Source organism: Capricornis sumatraensis, chromosome 13 (assembly GCF_032405125.1).
Source record: "Capricornis sumatraensis isolate serow.1 chromosome 13, serow.2, whole genome shotgun sequence".
Classification (NCBI taxonomy): domain Eukaryota; kingdom Metazoa; phylum Chordata; class Mammalia; order Artiodactyla; family Bovidae; genus Capricornis; species Capricornis sumatraensis.
Genome location: NC_091081.1, coordinates 28,440,282 through 28,460,460, shown reverse-complemented (window position 1 = coordinate 28,460,460; position 20,179 = coordinate 28,440,282). Strand labels below are relative to the sequence as shown.

Here is a 20,179-nt window from a genome sequence, read left to right as displayed (position 1 = left end):
TGCAGACACTGAGACGGAGAGGAGGGGCAGAAACCTTTCAAGCCTGAGAAACTGCCTGCCTCAAAGCCTGAGGCAGGAAGTTGCTGGCTCTGTTTCGGGAACAGCAAGGAAGACAGTGTAGCTGGAAGTGAGAATGCGGAAGGGACCCAAGAGGAAGATGGGCTGGGGATTTTATTCTGAGCGCAGTGGGAAACTGCAGAGGATTATAAGCAGAGCAGAGGTAATAATCATATTTGCATTCAGTTCAGTTCAGTTCAGTCGCTCAGTCGTGTCCGACTCTTTGCGATCCCATGAATCACAGCACGCCAGGCCTCCCTGTTCATCACCATCTCCCGGAGTTCACTCAGACTCACGTCCATCGAGTCCGTGATGCCATCCAGCCACCTCATCCCCTTCTCTTCCTGCCCCCAATCCCTCCCAGCATCAGAGTCTTTTCCAATGAGTCAACTCTTCACATGAGGTGGCCAAAGTACTGGAGTTTCAGCTTTAGCATCATTCCTTCCGAAGAAATCCCAGGGCTGATCTCCTTCAGAATGGACTGGTTGGATCTCCTTGCAGTCCAAGGGACCCTCAAGAGTTTTCTCCAACACCATAGTTCAAAAGCATCAATTCTTCGGTGCTCAGCCTTCTTCACAGTCCAACTCTCACATCCATACATGACCACAGGAAAAACCATAGCCTTGACTAGACGGACCTTAGTCGGCAAAGTAATGTCTCTGCTTTTGAATATGCTATCTAGGTTGGTCAACTTTTCTTCCAAGGAGTAAGTGTCTTTTAATTTTGTGGCTGCAGTCACCATCTGCAGTGATTTTGGAGCCCGAAAAAATAAAGTCTGATACTGTTTCCACTGTTTCCCCATCTATTTCCCATGAAGTAATGGGATCAGATGCCATGATCTTCATTTTCTGAATGCTGAGCTTTAAGCCAACTTTTTCACTCTCCTCTTTCACTTTCATCATGAGGCTTTTTAGTTCCTCTTCACTTTCTGCCATAAGGGTGATGTCATCTGCATATCTGAGGTTATTGATATTTCTCCCGGCAATCTTGATTCTAGCTTGTGTTTCTTCCAGTCCAGCGTTTCTCATGATGTACTCTCCAAAGAAGTTAAATAAGCAGGGTGACAATATACAGTCTTGACGTACTCCTTTTCCTATTTGGAACCAGTCTGTTGTTCCATGTCCAGTTCTAACTGCTGCTTCCTGACCTGCATACAGATTTCTCAAGAGGCAGGTCAGGTGCTCTGGTATTCCCATCTCTCTCAGAATTTTCCACAGTTTATTGTGATCCACACAGTCAAAGGCTTTGGCATAGTCAATAAAGCAGAAATAGATGTTTTTCTGGAACTCTCTTGCTTTTTCCATGATCCAGCAGATGTTGGCAATTTGATCTCTGGTTCCTCTGCCTTTTCTAAAACCAGCTTGAACATCAGGAAGTTCACGGTTCACGTATTGCTGAAGCCTGGCTTGGAGAATTTTGAGCATTACATTACTAGCGTGTGAGATGAGTGCAATTGTGCGGTAGTTTGGGCATTCTTTGGCATTGGCTTTCTTTGGGATTGAAATGAAAACTGACCTTTCCCAGTCCTGTGGCCACTGCTGAGTTTTATTCATGCATTTAGCAAGGTGCTGTGCTTGAAAAGCTCTTCTTAAAGTAGTGAAAGTGTTAGTCACTCAGTCATGTCCAACTCTTGGACAGGCATCTCTGTCCATGGAATTCTCCAGGCAAGAATACTAGAGTAGGTAGCCATTCCCTTGTCCAGGAGATCTTCCCACCCAGGGATTGAATCCAGGTCTCCTGCATTGCAGGCAGATTCTTTACTGTCTGAGCCACCAGGGAAGCCCAAAAGCTCTCCTGCTGCTAAGTCGCTTCAGTCGTGTCCGACTCTGTGCGACTCCAGAGACGGCAGCCCTCCAGGCTCTCCCGTCCCTGGGATTCTCCAGGCAAGAACACTGGAGTGGGGTGCCATTTCCTTCTCCAGTGCATGAAAGTGAAAAGTGAAAGTGAAGTCACTCAGTTGTGTCCAACTCTTAGCCACCCCATGGACTGCAGCCTACCAGGCTCCTCCATCCATGGGATTTTCCAGGCAAGAGTACTGGAGTGGGGTGCCACTGCCTTCTCCGAAGCTCTCCTAGTGTGGTACATTTCCAGTGAGAATGATGATATGTATACATATTCTAGTCAACTCATGTGTTTGTTGTTTAACAAAGTGTAAAGAATTTGAAAGCAAGATAAACTATCGCAGTGACATTCCAGCTTCTTCTTTTAGAGGTCATTCCGTTATACCTGCTGTTTACAAAAGGCAAAGGGAATTTATTTTGGTGGTGGGGGAGGGGCGGGTAAGTCCTCCAGATCTACTCTTTACAAAAGCAGGACAAAGTATTTTCTTTAAATTCCTGAGAACTTAAGCTTATTTTAGTTTGGAAACTAAGGATGAACATTTACTTTAATACTTATAAGGTTAGCAAAAATAAAGCAAATCTGCCTTAAATACAAAATAGCCTCAGTCAGAAGTTTGAAAAAAAGGCCCACTTACAGAAGTTCATATTAGTTAATTTTCACTTTAGTAGAAACTTCTATTCAATTGGCAAACTGCAATTAAGATTTGAAGCTTAATAGTAGTAAAATACTAACATGAGTATTATTAACATGGTCGTTACTGCATTCTGTAGGAGAGAGACTAACTTACTATTATTGTTTTATGAAAAAGCTTATGATTGTATGCTAAAATTTCATAAATAGATCCTCTAGTCAATAAAGTTCTACTACATGAAGCAGATCATATGCAAAGAGAAACCCAGCTTAATGTTTCAAAAGGCTGATGGTATTAAACCCATCTGGTAGGAATAGCCAGCCCTGTGCCCCAGTTCCAGTTCTGCCACTTACTGTGTGACCTTGGGCAATGGGTGTCATCTGTCAGTGCCTCAGTGTTCTCATCTGTAAAATAGGCGTAATAATATAGAAACGTCATGACAATTAAGTAAAATAAGATTGTGCTTCAAATGGGTTATGGGTGTGTCCGACACTACTTCCCTTCTCACTCCAGATGCCAGGTGTTACTAACGCCCATACATCAAAATGTGACTATTTGGAGATACTGCCTTTAATGAAGTAACCAGGGTAACCCCTAATCCAATATGAGTAGTGTCCTTATATGGAGATTAGGATAAAAACACGGAGAGGAAGAGCATGTGAAGACACAAGGAGGAAAAGATGGCAAGGAGGCCTCAGAAGACACCAGTCCTCACCAGTCCAACACCTTCATACTAGACTTGCAGCCTCCGGAACTGTGAGAAAATAAATTTGTCATTTAGGCCACTCAGTTTGTGGTATTTGTTATAGCAGCCCTACCTAGCAAACTAATATGCCAATCATGGCCAGAGATGCCTGGAGTCCTCTAACTGAAGGGTACCATATGAGACCTTCTGTGCACCCTGATATAGAAAAGGTTTCAGAGGTCCTAAGATACAGACCTGAAACACCTGGCTTTGCTCAAGGCCTACAGTAAAGATTCAACACAGCAGATATTGTTATTACTCCAGCTTATGAAAACCTAGGTGTAAGCATCTATAATGAGACTCTCATATCCCTCAGCATCATGTGACCAGTTGCTCACATTCACAGCACAAGAACCAGATGCAGAAAAATACACAGATGAGAGACAGAAAGAGGAGTTTCAAGAAACACACAGGGCAAGCTCAAGGACAGCTCATTTTGATGACAAGAGCTCAAGTCTTCCCAAGGCTAGCCTTCTACTGAGAGAAAACCAAAGATTTCATCTGCAAAAGTGGTAACGTCGTTTCAGCAGTCTGGAAGCCTAATTTTCTGCTATAGTTCTATAGTGTTAGTCACTCAGTCATGTCCAACTCTTTGTGATCCCACTGACTGTAGCCCACCAGGCTCCTCTGTCTGTGGAATTCTCTAGGCAAGAAGACTGGCCTGCCATGCCCTCTTCCAGGGGATCTTCCCGACCCAGGGATCGAACCCGGGTCTTCTGTATTACAGGCAGATTCTTAACTGTCTGAGCCAGGGAAGACTTACTCGGCTTCTACTAGTACTACTTCTCAACTAGTCCCTAAGAACTGCAATTTGTATTTCTGTACTTGTTAAAACAATTGTTTCAACTGCACAAGCTTAATACAAACTAAGTTGTGAAACAATGACCCAACAACTTCTCAAAGGCAATAGAAACATTTTTCTGTCCATGTCATTTCCTTTGGGTGCAGTCACTGAATTTTAAAATCAGGATTTCAGGGACTTTCCTGCTGGTCCAGTGGCTTAGACTCCATATTCCCACTGCAAGGGGAAAGAGTTTCAAGGGGGCAAGAGTTCAATCCCTGATTGGGGAACTAAGATCCTGTGTGCCCACACCTGGGCTGACAAAATAAAGCAAACAATGAAACCTTAAAATTAAGGATTTAATTCAAAGGGACAGAATGTGTATTTAAGACATAGAAGAGAGACTTGATTTATAAAGCTTTCCTTTTCTCACTTCCCTTTGACAGCTGGTCAAATAACCCAGAATCTTCCAAAAGAGATTTTTATTGCTGAGCCCGGCTCTCATGCTAGAGACGGGTAACATGTGCTCCAGGAGCCACGAGCTAACATGTGGCTACCAAGCACTCACAATGCAGCTACTGTGACTGAGGAACTAGGTTTTATTTTTAATTAATTCTAATACAAATTTTAAAACACACTTGTTTCAGTTATTGGGGAAAAACCTGTATCTGTAACCTAGATATGTGAACCTAGGTTTTCAACTGTAAACTGTATGAACCCTAAAAACAGATCAAGTGTGTCATGAACATTAGCATCCAAACTGAGTGTGCAGTCCCCATATAAAATACACACCCGATTTTGAAGACATAGTATGAAAAAAAGAATTTGTCAAGTATGATTACATTTTAATATTTCATATTTACATGCTGCAAAGCTTGGCACATGTTAAGATTAAATAGCGATTTTATTAAAATTAATCTCATCTTTCATGTTTTTAATGTGGCTACTAGAAAATTTTAAATTATACATGTGGCTCACACTACGTTTCTCTTAGAGTACAGGCAGACTGTCATAAAGCTAGTTAAACTTCACTTTGAAATAGTCATATGATCATGATCATACTTCCTGAATAATTAATAATTATCCAGCTACCCAGAATGAGTAGTTAAGCATTTATCTGCTTTAATATCACATATCTCCAGGAGAAAAAGATGTGGGCCAGTAGGCTTTGAAAAGCTGGTAAAGACAACGCATTTTAACAATAAGGTTAAGGTAAATAGTTTAAATGACTAAGTCAAGAATCTGAAATGATATTTAGGACATAACTGTATTTATAAAAATTGTCTCCAGTCAGGCCTGATTTAGCATAATTTGGCTGATACATATAAGATAAATCATTGAAGAATTTTTTGAATTACATACAATAAAACAACTATAGTTTGGTAGACATGTTAGAAAAATACTTTCATCTTCTCTCAACCTGAACAATTCTAAATTTTTTCCAAAAACTTATTTGACTCGGGTGGAAATCAAAGATCTCTAAACCAAAGAAGTGACTGATGTGAAGATCCTGTTAATTTTAGTGGCGATTACTGCTACTCTCAATCAACACTGTTAATTTACATACACTACTGCTGCTGCTGCTAAGTCGCTTCAGTCCTGTCTGACTGTGCGACCCCATAGACGGCAGCCCACCAGGCTCCTCCGTGCCCACCTTCTTTTCTCAATAACCTGCTATCAGTTTACTTGAGAGAAAGTGGTCAAAGTACTCAATAAAATAGGCTGGGCTGGAAAACTTGACAAAAACATAATTTAACCTTCTGACGATTATCTGAAATCACACTATTATAGACAATGCTGGCTTACTAAGACGCTGAGGCTCAAAAGTATTTTTAAAATTAGGAGAATTTACTTTAAAAAATTATGTGTCTATTTTGTGAGATTAAACCTACTTTGTGATAAAAATAGGTTATAATAAGTTCCTATCAAAAAACTTACCAGACACAATACACAGATCAACATTTTTAGAGATCAATTAGAATCCAGTATATTTAACAGAAATTACACTGAATTTTACACTCCAGGATAATTAAGAAAGAATTTATCTTCATCATGGAGACTAATATCAATGCTGACAAAAAGTTCAGAATTTGGGGTGAACATCTTGTCCAATTTCACACCTTAATTACACTTTTAAATTTCCAACAACCTGCTTTTAAAAACCATGTCAATCTATGCTTTTCAGAAAAGCTGAATTCAGAATTAAAAAAACGATCCTATCCTTTTGGCTTTCCTCCTTTGTAAATTTCAAGTTAAAATAGACACTTAGTTTCTATGTCTTTGAATCTATCTTAAACATGATATGATGAGCCCACTGTACATGCAAAGATTAAATTTTGAGAAATTACTCCATCTTAGGGGATTGGAAGTTATTAAAAGCACAGAGTCCCCAAAGTCATAATCTGTTACATTCAGCCCCAACTTGTAGTAGCAACTGTGTTGCCTAAGACAAATAAGGAAGAGGAACCAACCATTTTACCCAATTCAACATATGATTTCATTTGTTCTAAAAAATCAAATATAACTAGAAAGATCAGCAAGACCGTTATCTATGGCTGTGAATATTTAATACTCACTTAGAAAAAGTCTAACACAATGCCCTCAAAGAAAAGTTACCCAAGTCTTTAAGAGATGTAGTAAATGAAAACCACTCGTCAATACTGAAATGTTAAGTCCAAATCAACATTAGATATAAAACATGATACACACATCCTGCTCCTTGGATGGAAAGCATTAAGCTATCGGCTAGCTTAGCAAGCTACTGCTTCTCTGTAAGAATCCATAAGTGAGCATTGCAGAAAGCCTAACTTCAAGCACACAGGCTGGTCACAGTGGGCTGACGGAGAAGAGACCAACAGAGCAGCCGAGCCTGTGAACAGGTCAGCTCTGCTCCTGGCTCAGCGACGTGGGCTGGGGCACATGGTGGGTGGCTGGCGGCGGAGCCGGCTCCTGCGTCAGCTGCAGGTGCTGAGCCGGATCTGAAGCGCTCGCTAAATGGAGCTCCCCTGTTTGCTCCTGATGGGCATGCAGATGTTCCAAAGTCTCCTTGGAGAGTGTGATGACGTGCACTGGCTCGGTCTGTGAGGACTCCATCTGGCTTTCAATCATATTGAGGCTCTGGATGTGTTCTGTTTGCTCCTGTTGAGCTGAAAGAATTAAGTTCTGCAGTTGCTCTGGCTGCTGTGTGAGCAGGGTGAGGTTTGCAGTCTGGTCTGCCGTCATGTTCGGAGAACTCTCTGCAGTGACGATGCTGATTCCTTGGCTAGGACCTGGCATGAAATTGATGTTATGTACGGAATCGGTTACGAGAAGCTGAATTTCCTGCTCTCCGGAGGCAGAGAGTTGATAGGGCTGTAGCTGAAGAATATTCCTGACCTCTTCAGCATTATTATTGCCAGAAATACTGCTGGCATCAGATGCATGTTTCTCTTTGCTGTGGATTTTCAAGTGAGCCTTTAAGTTGTCTAACCGAGCAAACTGTAAGTTACACTCAGGGCAGGTGAAAGGCTTTTTGCCGGTGTGTAGAATGCAGTGTCTCCTCTTGGCACTCGAGTCAGAGAAGGATTTGCCACACACGGCACAGGAATATGGCTTTTCTCCTCTGCAAGAAAATGTACATTTTATTTTTAAAACAGACTTCACTACTTCCTGACTATTTAGGGAGAAGCAGTCCAGAGGAGAGGAAAATTAACCTGACTTGGAGACTTAAGTCATTGGTTCTCTTACTAACTTAAAGACTTGGAGCAAGTATCACACCTGCCAAGGGCTTCAGTTTCTAGTCTTAAGAAAAAAAAAATGGGGGAGGGGAAGGATGTCTAAGGATGGGGCTGCGGGGCTGAGTCAGATGTGATAAAATTTTATGGTCACAGTGTGTACTTCAGATAAGAAGGTAAATATTAATACATGTCACAAAAGTTCTTTTTTTGTTTTTAGTTCTCACAGCCAATTTTTAGATTCTAGATGCCAAGCAAGTATATCTATGATTGATTTCAACATTAAAAATATGCTGCTGCTAAGTCGCTTCAGTCATGTCTGACTCTGTGTGACCCCACAGACGGCAGCCCACCAGGCTCCCCGTCACTGGGATTCAGGCAAGAACACTGGAGTGGGTTACCATTGCCTTCTCCAATGCATGAAAGTGAAAAGTGAAAGTGAAGTTGCTCAGTCGTGCCCGACTCTGTGCGACCCCATGGACTACAGCCTACCAGGCTCCTCTGTCCATGGGATTTTCCAGGCAAGAGTACTGGAGTGGGGTGCCATTGCCTTCTCCAATTAAAAATATGAGCAGCCCCTAAATATTTGTGTTAGAGGAACTACTAAATCAATTCTGGAAACAAATTATGTGAACAAAAAAATTTATTCAGAAAATATTAAGTTAAATTTAATTTAGTTTTAGGGGCTTCCTTGGTGGTCCAGTGGTTAACAATTCGCCTTGCAATGCAGGGGACATGGGTTCAATCCCTGGTCTGTGAAGATCCCGCAAGCCTCAGAGCAACCAAACCCCTGCTGCTAGAGAGTAGCTCCTGCTTGCCAAAACTAGAGAAAAGCCCTCACACAGCAACAAAGATGCAACACAGCCAAAAATAAATAAATAAATAAATAAATATTTTAAAATTTAGTTTTGATTGAAGATTTACGTTTTAGATCATCCCCCAAGGCCAAAATCAAAATTCAACAAATGACATCAATAACTCAAACTTTTGCTGGTCAGAATCAGTTTTCCTAATTTTGCCTGCATGAGGACTTTCTTAAAGCAAAATAATAAGCTGCCCAGGAATTTCTCCTAGAGTAATAATTTTGGGGAAAGCACTACACAGGCTGGGACTTCTCTATAGTTCAGATGGTAAAGAACCGGCCTGCAGTGCAGGAGACCCAGGTTCGATCCTTGGGTCAGGAAGATCCCCTAGAGAAGGAAATGGCAACCCACTCCAGTACTCTTGCCTGGAGAATCCCATGGACAGAGGAGCCTGGTGGTCTATAGTCCTTGGGAGGTCACAAAGAGTCAGACATGACTGAGTGACTAACACACACACTATATCGGTAATGGATGTCACCCTGCTGAATGCCAGGGCTGGATGAGAACTCCATGGGAGAAAAGTATGAGGGAAACTTCACCGATGGATCCTGATGTGGGTCTGAAGAGAACTCTTTGCCGTGAAAGATTTGCCACAGATTTCACACGTAAATGGCTTCTCACCTAAAAAAACGGGAAAACGTTTGTTTTATCCTAGATAAAACAAAAAGCGAAAACCACCCCTACAGTTTCACAATATAAAAAAGAACAAAGGCAATACCACTTGAGCCCTCAATAAGCGTGAGTGACTAAATGCAGCACTTAGCAAGCACCTACTGTGTACCTGAGCACTGTGTCCTAAGTGTCGAGGACACAGAGAAAGAGTAAGGTGTGGTTCTTTCCCTCAAACATGTAAACACCGAAGCAAGGAGGTGAGCAATTCTGTGGAGCAAACATTTGCTCCTGTATAGTCCACCATTGGGTAACTTACAGAAAAACCCAAATGGACTTTTTTGGCCAACTCAATTTTCTGTAGTATGAAGTGAGGTTTCATTTATGAATAGTGCTCAGTAAGTATGTTTCATCTTGCTAACCTACACAGATGTGATTTCCCCACAGGATAGTGCGACATAGGATAGTGGGCTTTCAAAGTAGTCTACTTATAAAGTTCCCACACAATCCACAATACGCACAGCCTGAGGAAGGGATTCTGAATATTTCAGTTCTTGCTCTCCTGAAAACACGAAATACACTAGAAAGAAACGGTGAGATGGACTTTTACCCGTGTGTGTTCGCAGATGTTTCTTTAGCTGAGACACATCCATGAATTTGCGGTGGCAGTCGTTGCATTCCGGTAATGAGTGGCCTTGTCGCAACAATAAAAAAAGTGTCAGTGCATATATGCTGTCCCTGCATTTCTTCAGTGATTTGTGTTAAAGCACTTCCCTGAAAAATAATCACTTTAAATATGGTACTTTAATACAACAACAATTTTTAAATTAATTTTGGTAACAGTTAATATTTTCCTATGCATCTCAACTCACTGCTTCCCAAACAAAGGTGGGACCCTTCCCATCTCCCTAAGCGTAAATCCCCTTTTTCCCTCAAAGCACTGGTGCGACTGTGGCCAACTGATCTCAAATGATGCTCCCAATCTCCTCTTCATTTTTCATCAGTTGGCAGGAAAGAAAAAAAAGGACAATGGGTAGGGCCAGGCTGGAGAAAGCCTGGACTGACAGCTATGGGGTGGTGACACCTCTGTCCAGACACAACTAACAACCAATCAACTGGCGCCCTCTTAGCCAAGTGGCGCCGTGAATGGTACCAATTCTGTAGGGTTTCTGTGTGTGGCACAGAAACTGTAATATAAAAATTCAATATAAATTGCAAGGTGGTAAGAGTAACCCAAGGACACCTAATTTAGACTGCCTCCCTAAACACTCACTTATCTTTTACAACATGAACCTATTGATTCAGAAACAATTTGTATTTGCATTTCTCCCCCACCAACCCAAATTTTCTCTCACTTTATTGTACCTGTATGAACTCGGTAATGGCTCTTTAGTTGTCTTTTCTGGCTGAAATATTTTCCACACTGATCACAGGTAAAAGACTTCTGTCCTGCCAAATAAAAAACAAAACACGCAAAAAACTATAAGAACTAGAATGCTCACTAATAAAGTAATTAAGTATCACAGTGGACCCAGGTCCCCATTTTCTACAAATAACACAAGTGACTTGTCTACAAACCCAAATGTCTTCAGAGTCATCAATGTGCGAAGGCACGTAAGGCAATAGGGAGTGGTAGAGACTAGGGCAGCGCTAAAGAATTCAAGTTCCCCCCAACACTGTCCAAAGTAAAATAATTCTGAAGTCTGGTGTTTTAACACATCTTGATTATACACTCAACTTTCAGCAGCCAGTTTATAAACGTTAGTTTAAGGCTAAAGGCTGGGCAGAAGTCTAAACTACACTCTGAAAGTGAAAGTTAAGTTGCTCAGTTGTGTCCAACTCTTTGCTACCCCGTGGACTGTAGCCCACCAGGCTCCTCTGTCCATGGGATTCTCCAGGCAAGAACACTGGAGTGGGTTGCCATTTCCTTCTCCAGGGGATCTTCCTGACCCAGGGATCGAACCCAGGTCTCCCGCATTGCAGGCAGACGCTTTAACCTCTGAGCCACCACTCTGAGAGATACACAATTCTGTCTTTAAATGAACCCACATGGGGAATGGCCCGAGACTGAGAAAAGGCCATTTAGAGCATGATAATCCCCACCCCGGGAGCAAGCACCCAGTGGCACCAGGCTCCCGAGCGCAGGCCCGTACCTGAGTGCAGGCTCATGTGCTCCAGCAGCGAGTGCTTGGTGGTGAGAGCCTTGCTGCACACCGTGCAGGTGTATGGCCGCTCGCCTGTGTGCATCCGGGTGTGGACCTGCAGGGAGTGCTTCTGGGCAAAGCCTTTTCCACACTCATTACATTTGAAAGGTCGCTCCCCTGGAAGAAGAGCCCCAGAAACATGGTGTGAGCAAGAATCTGCACATCTCTTTGTTCCCTCCCAAATGAAAATCACAATTAGCAGGAGAGACAACATTAGCAATAACATTTTGCAAGTGGGAGCAGACAAGTGTGACGCCAGCGGCGAGGAGCACGGATACACAACCTAACTGAAGACAGCCTTCGCAAGGTCAGGAGCTGGTGGCATCTGTTATCTCTGAAAATGGGGGTGAGGAAGAAATAAATGACAGTCTGTTTCAAAGGGAGTTAGGTCCCCCAACCCCCACCCCCACCCCCACACATAGATCCAGTCTCCATGCAACCAGGAGACTGGCCTTCTCCCCAGTGGAAGATGGAGACTGTTCTTGAAGAGGGTAAATCAGACAAAGGATCTCCAGACTAGAGGTCTCTGGGTTAGAGGTCACCCAGAGCAGTGGAATAGGACTACCATGGGGACAAGAAGTCAGAGTTTACACCTGGGATGATGAGACTACCCCCAAAACTTCTGCCTCCTCCTGCACCGGACACTGGCAGCCAGGCCTATGGCTCCAGGTGGGCGCTGGAGCTTCTTTTCCTGGAATACAAAGGGCCCGCAGTAGAATAACTGAGGACCTGATGCCAGGTATCAGCCAGGATGTCTACAGGCCCTCTCCACACCTGCAGAGCTGCAAGTAGCTATGAAGACCATTCTTGCATATAATTAAATGAGTTAAAAAAAAAAAAAAAACCACTCGACACAGTAGAAATAGATAACAAAACAGAGAAGAGAAAAAGCAACCTGCAGAAAACAGACACTTCCCAGAGTAAAGAAAACATTTAAAAATAACAAATAAGTAAAAGTTATTAAGAGGCTCATAGAAGCAAGACGTTATGCTGTGAAACAAAAAGAGGATTCTACTTAAAAACAAAAAAAGGATTTCGAAGAGTTCCCAGAAGTACAAAAAAAAAAGTAGAAAAATAAAAGTTGAAAGATAAAGTAGAAATGTCCCAGAAAGTAGAGCAAAAAGTAATGGAAAATAGGAGAGAAAAGATAAAGTTAGACGATGAGTCCAGGAGATTCAACATCCAAATAGGAGGAGTTCCAGAGAGAGCAAGGATTACATTCAGGAAATTTTTCTGGAACAAAAAGATGAGTTTCCATACTGTATGGATCTACTGGTATCCACTCAAATGGAAGAAGAGCCCCACACTAAAGTGATTCAGTGTATAACTGCAGGACACCTGGAGGGAAAGGGAAGAGCCTACACGTTGTTTTCCTGAAAATCTTATAGAACTATTTAACTCTTTAGCCTCTGTCACAGACAAGCAAATATTTCTGAAGTGTCTATTTTGCTCAAAGAACCAACTTCAGGGTTCTCAGATTTATTGTGCTTAAAATCTTCAGGGCGCTTTTAAAAACACCACCGCTCAATAAAACCAGAAGCTCTGGGGCTGGGACCCAGGCCTTAGTGGTGTTAGAAGCTCCCTGGGAGACTGTCGTTCTGTCCGTGGGGACCCTCGCCTGTCTTCCCCCCTGCCCGTCGGGGAGGGTGAGGAAGGCAGGGGTTGGGTGTGGCCTCTGGCCCCGACCTTCGGTCTCCTGTCCCCGGCCTTGGGGCATCAGTGGGGCCAGGTTGAGAACCACAGTGCTGGATGCTGCTGGGTCTTAAGGCAGCAGGTTGCTTGATGACAAGAAGTCTCAAGTACCAGACTCTATACTTAATGCTTACAACTAGGCTGAAGGGTATATAACTACTGCCTGATCAAAAGCAGACTGAGGTAGGTACATAAGAGACAGCTCAAAGGAGGAAGGGATTTCTGCCTAGGGCTGCACTGTCCAACATGGTGGCCATTTAATTAAAATATTCAGATCCTTAGTCACAGTCCCCACATGTCAAGCACTCAAAATACACCTGGGGCTACCGCTACTGCTAAGTCACTTCAGTCGTGTCCGACTCTGTGTGACCCCATAGATGGCAGCCCACCAGGCTCCCCCATCCCTGGGATTCTCCAGGCAAGAACACTGGAGTGGGTTGCCATTTCCTTCTCCAATGCATGAAAATGAGAGGTCACCAAAAACAACAGCGCAGATTCAGAACATTTCCATCCTCACAAAAGGGTCTATTGGGCAGCCTTGGGCTAGAGAGATCAAAAAGCAAACAACATTTACAGACAGATGGCTGAGTGAGAGAACTGTCCAGACATATCCGAGCAAAAACACAACTGTGGTCAACATGAGGACGCTTCAAGAATCATAAAGCAGGTTAATTATGGCTAGCGCTTGATTCTTGAACATTCAAGCCTTGAAGCAACAACTTCAGGTAAGAAGAGAGGTTCTGAAATCAGGTTCCTTGTGTTCACATCCCACCTCTGTCACTACATGGATGCCCTGGGCAAGTACTTTAAGCTTTCTACAACCTAGTCTCTTCAACTGTACAATTGGGATGACCTTTCGTATTTCACCAGACAGTTTGGAGAATTCAATGCAGTAACACATACTTTGTTACAATGCCCATCATATGGATGTTGCACAATAAATGAAAGCTGTTATTACTGTTACTTCTCCAAAACACATTCTAATAAGCTGCAAAAGCATAATTACCTGTGTGGCTTCTCTGGTGGATTGCTAAAAAGTGATTGTACTTAAAAACTTTGCCGCAGTCTTTACAACGGGCCTCAGGCCCACCGGGGCGCTTTCTCCGTCCACAGACCCTCTTGGCTGAACCCTGGTCATCTTCATCCCCTACAAGTTTGTAGTCTTTCAGTTTGACAGACCTCCGAATCCTCCGCTTGCTGCACCGACTCTGGCTGTCCTGCCCAGAGTCCTGGGTCTTGGGATCACAGTTCTCATCTTTCTCAACTGGCATCTCCTCCCCTCTAGCTGGCTCACAAGTCGGCTCAGATTCTTCCAGTTCTTTTGCTGGAATCTGTTCATTCAGTACACCACTGTCTCCCTCTTTAACCACAAAGTTCTGTCTGTTTTGAACAGAATTGTTCACTCTCAGTTGTATTTCTTCCTCTGCAGCCAGTTCTGACTTTCCTTCCTGTAAACTGTTGACTTTCCTTGGTCTTCCCCGTTTTCGCTTTGGATGATCACTTTTCTTATTAGAAATAACCACCACTGGAGCACCAGCTGTGTTCAAAGTCGGTGGCTTTGGGGAACTATGATTATTTTGAAAGTCCGTGTAAGCCTTTACCAGGTCATAGACTTTTAAGAACTGGGCCGTAGCCAGGATCTGTTCTGTACTTTTCTCACTGGCCTGGAGACAGCCAGTGTAGATAAATTCTAGTAGGATACCAAATGTGTCCGCAACCATGCCTTCTAGCATATAAATGGACTGGCCAATCTCCCCCTCTTCAGCAAACATCATTGAGAAGTATTCACTACTGGCAGCAAGCAAGGCTTTGTGGGCCCGGAAATGCACATTCTCCACAATTAAAGTAATGTCACAGAGAAAGCCTTTCTTTCTCTGATCCTCAAAACTGGCCAGGACAGTGTCACTGTGTGTGTCTGAGTGTACAACCAGCTGCCCAGAAGGCTCTGATGATGTTTCTGCCATTTTCTTTAGAAGCTCAAGAAGGATTAAGCCTGAAATAAGAAAGTAATGTTTAAAAGGGAGATTAATCCCAGCCCAAAGGAACTATTCACTTTTGTTAGCTATTTTTTTTTTTACCACTTTAAAAAGATTATGTAAAAACTTTGGGGTTCTTATTTCTATTGTACCATTATCCAGCTGGGGTGAACTTCCGACGTCCACGTGACCTCTCGGGGTCTGTTTTCTGGTCTGTAAAATGAAGGAATTGGGATCTACTATCTCTAAAGTCCTTCACTGCGCTAACTTTCCACAGTTGCACAAACACGAGAATGAAAACTACGGTGCCTCGATTTCACATATTAGGAGCCATTTTGTCTGTGAAACAAAAATGGAAAGGGAGAAGAAAACGTACAGGTACGATGTAAATTTGGAGGTGGCTGCAATGGACAATAACGTAACGCGCATTGGCCCTCACTTTGGAAAGGCGGCACAGACTGCCCAGCCTGGCGGACGACCGCGCGCGGCGCAAGGCGCCTGGCTGGCGATTCCCCGGAGCCCACCCAGAGGGGAGCCGGCCGCGAGGGAGGCCCCCCACCTCCAAGCCTGGACCCCTGGGGACCGACCGGGGAGCGGCGGCTGGAGAGGAGTCGATACGCGCACGGGTGCAGCGCCCACCGACAGAAGGTTGGTGGCGGACCTACCTATCTGGACGCCCGGCAGGGTCCGGATCGCCGCCCGCCCCCCTGGCTGCCTGGCGGGCACGCCAGCGCCGGGCCCGCCCAGGCTCCCAGCTCCGCCCGGCCAGCAGCTGGCGTCCCTGCGCCGCCGCCGTAGTCGCAGCCAACCCGGAAGCTCCGGCGCGGGACTCTGCTGCGCATGCCGGACCACGTGATCCAAGGAGGTGCCAGGGGGCGGGGCGGGGCGGGGCCTGCTATCCCTGGAGGCGCTGCAGGGACAGTCCCGGCAGGGCGTGTGTCTGGTTGATCCGTGTGTCGGATCAACGGGCGGTAATGGTGTCGTCACTCTGCAATTAGGGAAGTTTTATATTCTGTTAGCTGCTCACTGACACCTTCATCAGTTTTGTCTTTTCCGCTTTTTGAATGCTGAAGCTGGCTTTCAGGTCTCGAATGTATGAGGAATGAATGAAAACGCCTTTACATTCACCGTTATCACCGTGATCAGCATCAACATCCAATACCTTAGTCCAAGGGAATGAAGAGAACGCTGCAGTCAAACAGATCTGGGTGCTGAGTGAACTTGATCAAGTTATTTGTACTTATCCCCTCAACCTTCTTTACCTTACTTGTAAAATGGAGAAGCTGACACCAGTGCCAACACTGGGTGGCTGTGGGGTAAACGAGATTAAATATGTGACGGGCCTATTGTTTTAATTCCTATCTGCTGTCATTTAAATGATTGTTATTCAGACTTTCAACATCTTTTTTCAGTAGACTATTAAAAGTTTCTAACTAGCCTTAGTTACAGTGTTATTCCTGCTAATACACAGATCTTCCCAAATGCAAATCACATCCAGAGACTGGAGTCAGTGGCTTGCATGGAATCCGCTGTGGCTCCCGTGTACCCTTAGGAGAAAGGCCGGGCTTCTGGATATGGTTTACAAGTATCACTCAAATTCAATCCCCTCCTACTCAACTATTTCAGGGTTTTCTCTCAATTTATGCTTCACTAACACCTAACTTTTTAATTTAGGACACCCAACACACCCTCCCAGATCCCAGCATGCCATCTCTAGTCAGATTTTGAGAAAGCAGGCATAATTACCTCCTGGCTCTTTAAACATTTTTTTTTTTTACTAGTTTTTATTAAAATTAGCTCCTTCTTTGAAGTTTCCCTTTGTCCTGAATTGCCTCTAAACCCCAGGGTTTGTGGAGTCCAACCAGGAATCTTTTTACTATCTCCAGAGTTTTGCCTTTTTCAGAACATATAGCTGGAATCACATGGTATGTAGCCTTTTCAGATTAGCTTCTTTTTAAATTTTATTTATTTATTTGGCTGTGCTGGGTCTTCATTGCTGTACTCGGGCTTTCTCTAGTTGCAGTGAGTGGGGGCTACTCTTCTCTCTTTGTTCTGGTGGCTTATCTTGTTGCAGAGCATGGGCTCTAGAGCACAGGCTCAGTAGTTGTGGCACACAGGCTTTGCTACAGGACTTTGCTCCAGAATCTTCCCACACCAGGGACGGAACCTGTGTCCCCTGCATTGGCAGGCAGATTTTTAGCTACTGAACCACAGAGGGAAGTCCCTGACTCTTGGTTAGAATCTCAATTTTTCTTTTAATCTCCATTTAATTCAGATGTTACCCTTCTAATAATTATTCCAGAACCATCCATAGTTAAGAGCCCTCAGGCTTTGTAGATAAACCTTTACTCAGACTTTCATTTGTAAAAGCAAAACACACCAAAAAGATAAAACAAAAAATCACCCACAATGAGACTGAGGCATACATATATAAAATATATCTTATTCTTTCCCTGTTCTTGAACGGCTCCTTAAGCAATGAATTGATGAAAACTTTCCATAAATGCACTGAGAATAAAATGAAACATATAAAACTTAAAATATTTTTTAAAAACTCATATTTACTACTATGAGTTTTGGAGAATTTAAAACAACAGCTCACAACATATCCAGAAATGAATTCTAGGTAGGCAGCTTAGAGAATTAAATATAAACACATACACCAACAGTAGAAGAAAACATAATAGAATATTTAATCTCTGAAGATGGAATAACTTCCAGAGCTTAGAAAAGGATTCAATATCATGAGATAGAGGTGAACAGCACTTACTTTCATACCTTAAAAATCGGACTTATTTACTGCAGATACAAGGATTGGTGTGTATTTTACATAAAGAATTTTTACAAAAGAATTGAAAAACAACCAAGAGTTAAAGTGCAAAAGGCATGAAAAAAAATTCACAGAAGTACAACTGGTGATCAACATATATAATGATGTTCAATATCACTGTTAATTCAAGTTAAAGTAACAAGGTTTTGTTTTCTTTCCATTTATTAGTACGGGTCACAATTTCTGTTACTAAGCTGCCTTCCAAATAACAATTCACAATGTTTCCAGGAGTGTTTCCAAGAGCGTCACTTTTATTAATTCTTTACTGTCATTTAGCATTATATTTTTAGTTTTTTTAATTCATGCCCTTTCACCCTATACTTTTGTTTCTTAGAAACTTTTTAGGTGAATAATCCTAAATATGGTGAAAAAAAGTTCATCACAGCTTTAAAAAATACAGTAAAACAGTACATGGTCCAGCAATCAGTTCAGTTCAACTCTCAGTCATGTCTGACTCTTGGCGACCCCATGAATCGCAGCACGCCAGGCCTCCCTGTTCATCATCAACTCCCGGAGTTCACCCAAACTCATGTCCATTGAGTCGGAGATGCCATCCAGCCATCTCATCCTCTGTTGTCCCCTTCTCCTCCTACCCCCAATCCCTCCCAGCATCAGGGTCTTTTCCAGTGGGTCAGTTCTTCACATCAGGTGGCCAAAGTATTGGAGCTTCATCTTCAGCATCAGTCCTTCCAATGAATATTCAGGACTGATTTCCTTTAGGATTGACTGGTTTGATCTACTTGCAGTCCTCATCTATGGGTTTGTATCAGTAACTGTTCAAAGGCTTTTGGGATTTATCCTAAGTTTGACAATAAGCATTTAGCTTTTGTTTAAAAATTGTTTTATTATGAAATATATCATATAAAAAAAATCTAAAACAGGCTTCTAGTTTTTAATTAATGTTGAAATTATAGATATCAAAGAAGATGAGTGAATCTGAAGGGTATTATGCTAAATGAAAAAACCCAGACAAAGACAAATACTGTATGGTATAACTTACATGTGGAATCTTAAAAAAAAAAAAAAAAACTCATAGAAGCAGAGAGTAGAATGGTGGTTTCAAGGAGTCTAGGGAAGGGGCACATAGGGAGCTATTGATCAACGGGTGCAAACTTTCAGTTATAAGATGAATAAATTCTGAGAATCTAATGTTCAATGTGGTAAATATAGCTAACAGTTCAGTTCAGTCACTCAGTCGTGTTCGACTCTTTGCAACCCCATGAATCGCAGCACGCCAGGCCTCCCTGTCCATCCCCATCTCCTGGAGTTCACTCAGACTCACGTCCATCGAGTCCGAGATGCCATCCAGCCATCTCATCCTCGGTCGTCCCCTTCTCCACCTGCCACCAATCCCTCCCAGCATCAGTCTCTTCCAATGAGTCAACTCTTCACATGAGGTGGCCAAAGTACTGGAGCTTCAGCTTTAGCATCTGTCCTTCCAAAGAAATCCCAGGGTTGATCTCCTTTAGAATGGACTGGTTGAATCTCCTTGCAGTCCAAGGGACTCTCAAGAGTCTGCTCCATCACCACAGTTCAAAAGCATCAATTCTTCGGAGCTCAGCCTTCTTCACAGTCCAACTCTCATGTCCATACATGACTGCAGGAAAACCATAGCCTTGACTAGACGGACCTTAGTCGGCAAAGTAATGTCTCTGCTTTTGAATATGCTATCTAGGTTGGTCATAACTTTTCTTCCAAGGAGTAAGTGTCTTTTAATTTCATGGCTGCAGTCACCATCTGCAGTGATTTTGGAGCCCCCAAAAATAAAGTCTGACACTATTTCCACTGTTTCCCCATCTATTTCCCATGAAGTGATGGGACCAGATGCCATGATCTTCATTTTCTGAATGTTGAGCTTTAAGCCAACTTTTTCACTCTCCTCTTTCACTTTCATCAAGAGGCTCTTTAGTTCCTCTTCACTTTCTGCCATAAGGGTGGTATCATCTGCATATCTGAGGTTATGGATATTTCTCCTGGCAATCTTGATTCCAGGTTGTGTTTCTCCTAGTCCAGCGCTTCTCATGATGTACTCTGCATATAAGTTAAATAAGCAGGGTGACAATATACAGCCTTGACGTACTCCTTTTCCTATTTGGAACCAGTCTGTTGTTCCATGTCCGGTTCTAACTGTTGCTTCCTGACCTGCATACAGATTTCTCAAGAGGCAGGTCAGGTGCTCTGGTATTCCCATCTCTTTCAGAATTTTCCACAGTTTATTGTGATCCACACAGTCAAA

The 20,179-nt window shown here is 43.0% G+C and overlaps 1 protein-coding gene across 2 annotated transcripts; it reads right to left on the bottom strand.

Moving 5' to 3' along the window:
* Positions 1-5,331: 5,331 nt before the first annotated feature.
* Positions 5,332-15,851, bottom strand: ZBTB24 (zinc finger and BTB domain containing 24). 2 transcript variants are annotated; one of them, XM_068985264.1, is made up of 7 exons: positions 15,779-15,851; positions 14,144-15,130; positions 11,395-11,562; positions 10,607-10,690; positions 9,852-9,935; positions 9,172-9,253; positions 5,332-7,657 (listed from the first exon to the last, which is right to left on the bottom strand). In XM_068985264.1, exons 2-7 carry the CDS (start codon positions 15,099-15,101, stop codon positions 6,937-6,939), a joined length of 2,097 nt encoding a protein of 698 aa, XP_068841365.1. In that variant the 5' UTR covers positions 15,102-15,130; positions 15,779-15,851; the 3' UTR covers positions 5,332-6,936. The 2 variants fall into 2 exon arrangements, with proteins under 2 accessions (XP_068841365.1, XP_068841366.1); XM_068985265.1 differs by lacking the exons at positions 5,332-7,657; positions 9,172-9,253; positions 9,852-9,935 and having other exon boundaries at positions 10,606-10,685.
* Between the last annotated feature and the right edge of the window lie 4,328 nt (positions 15,852-20,179).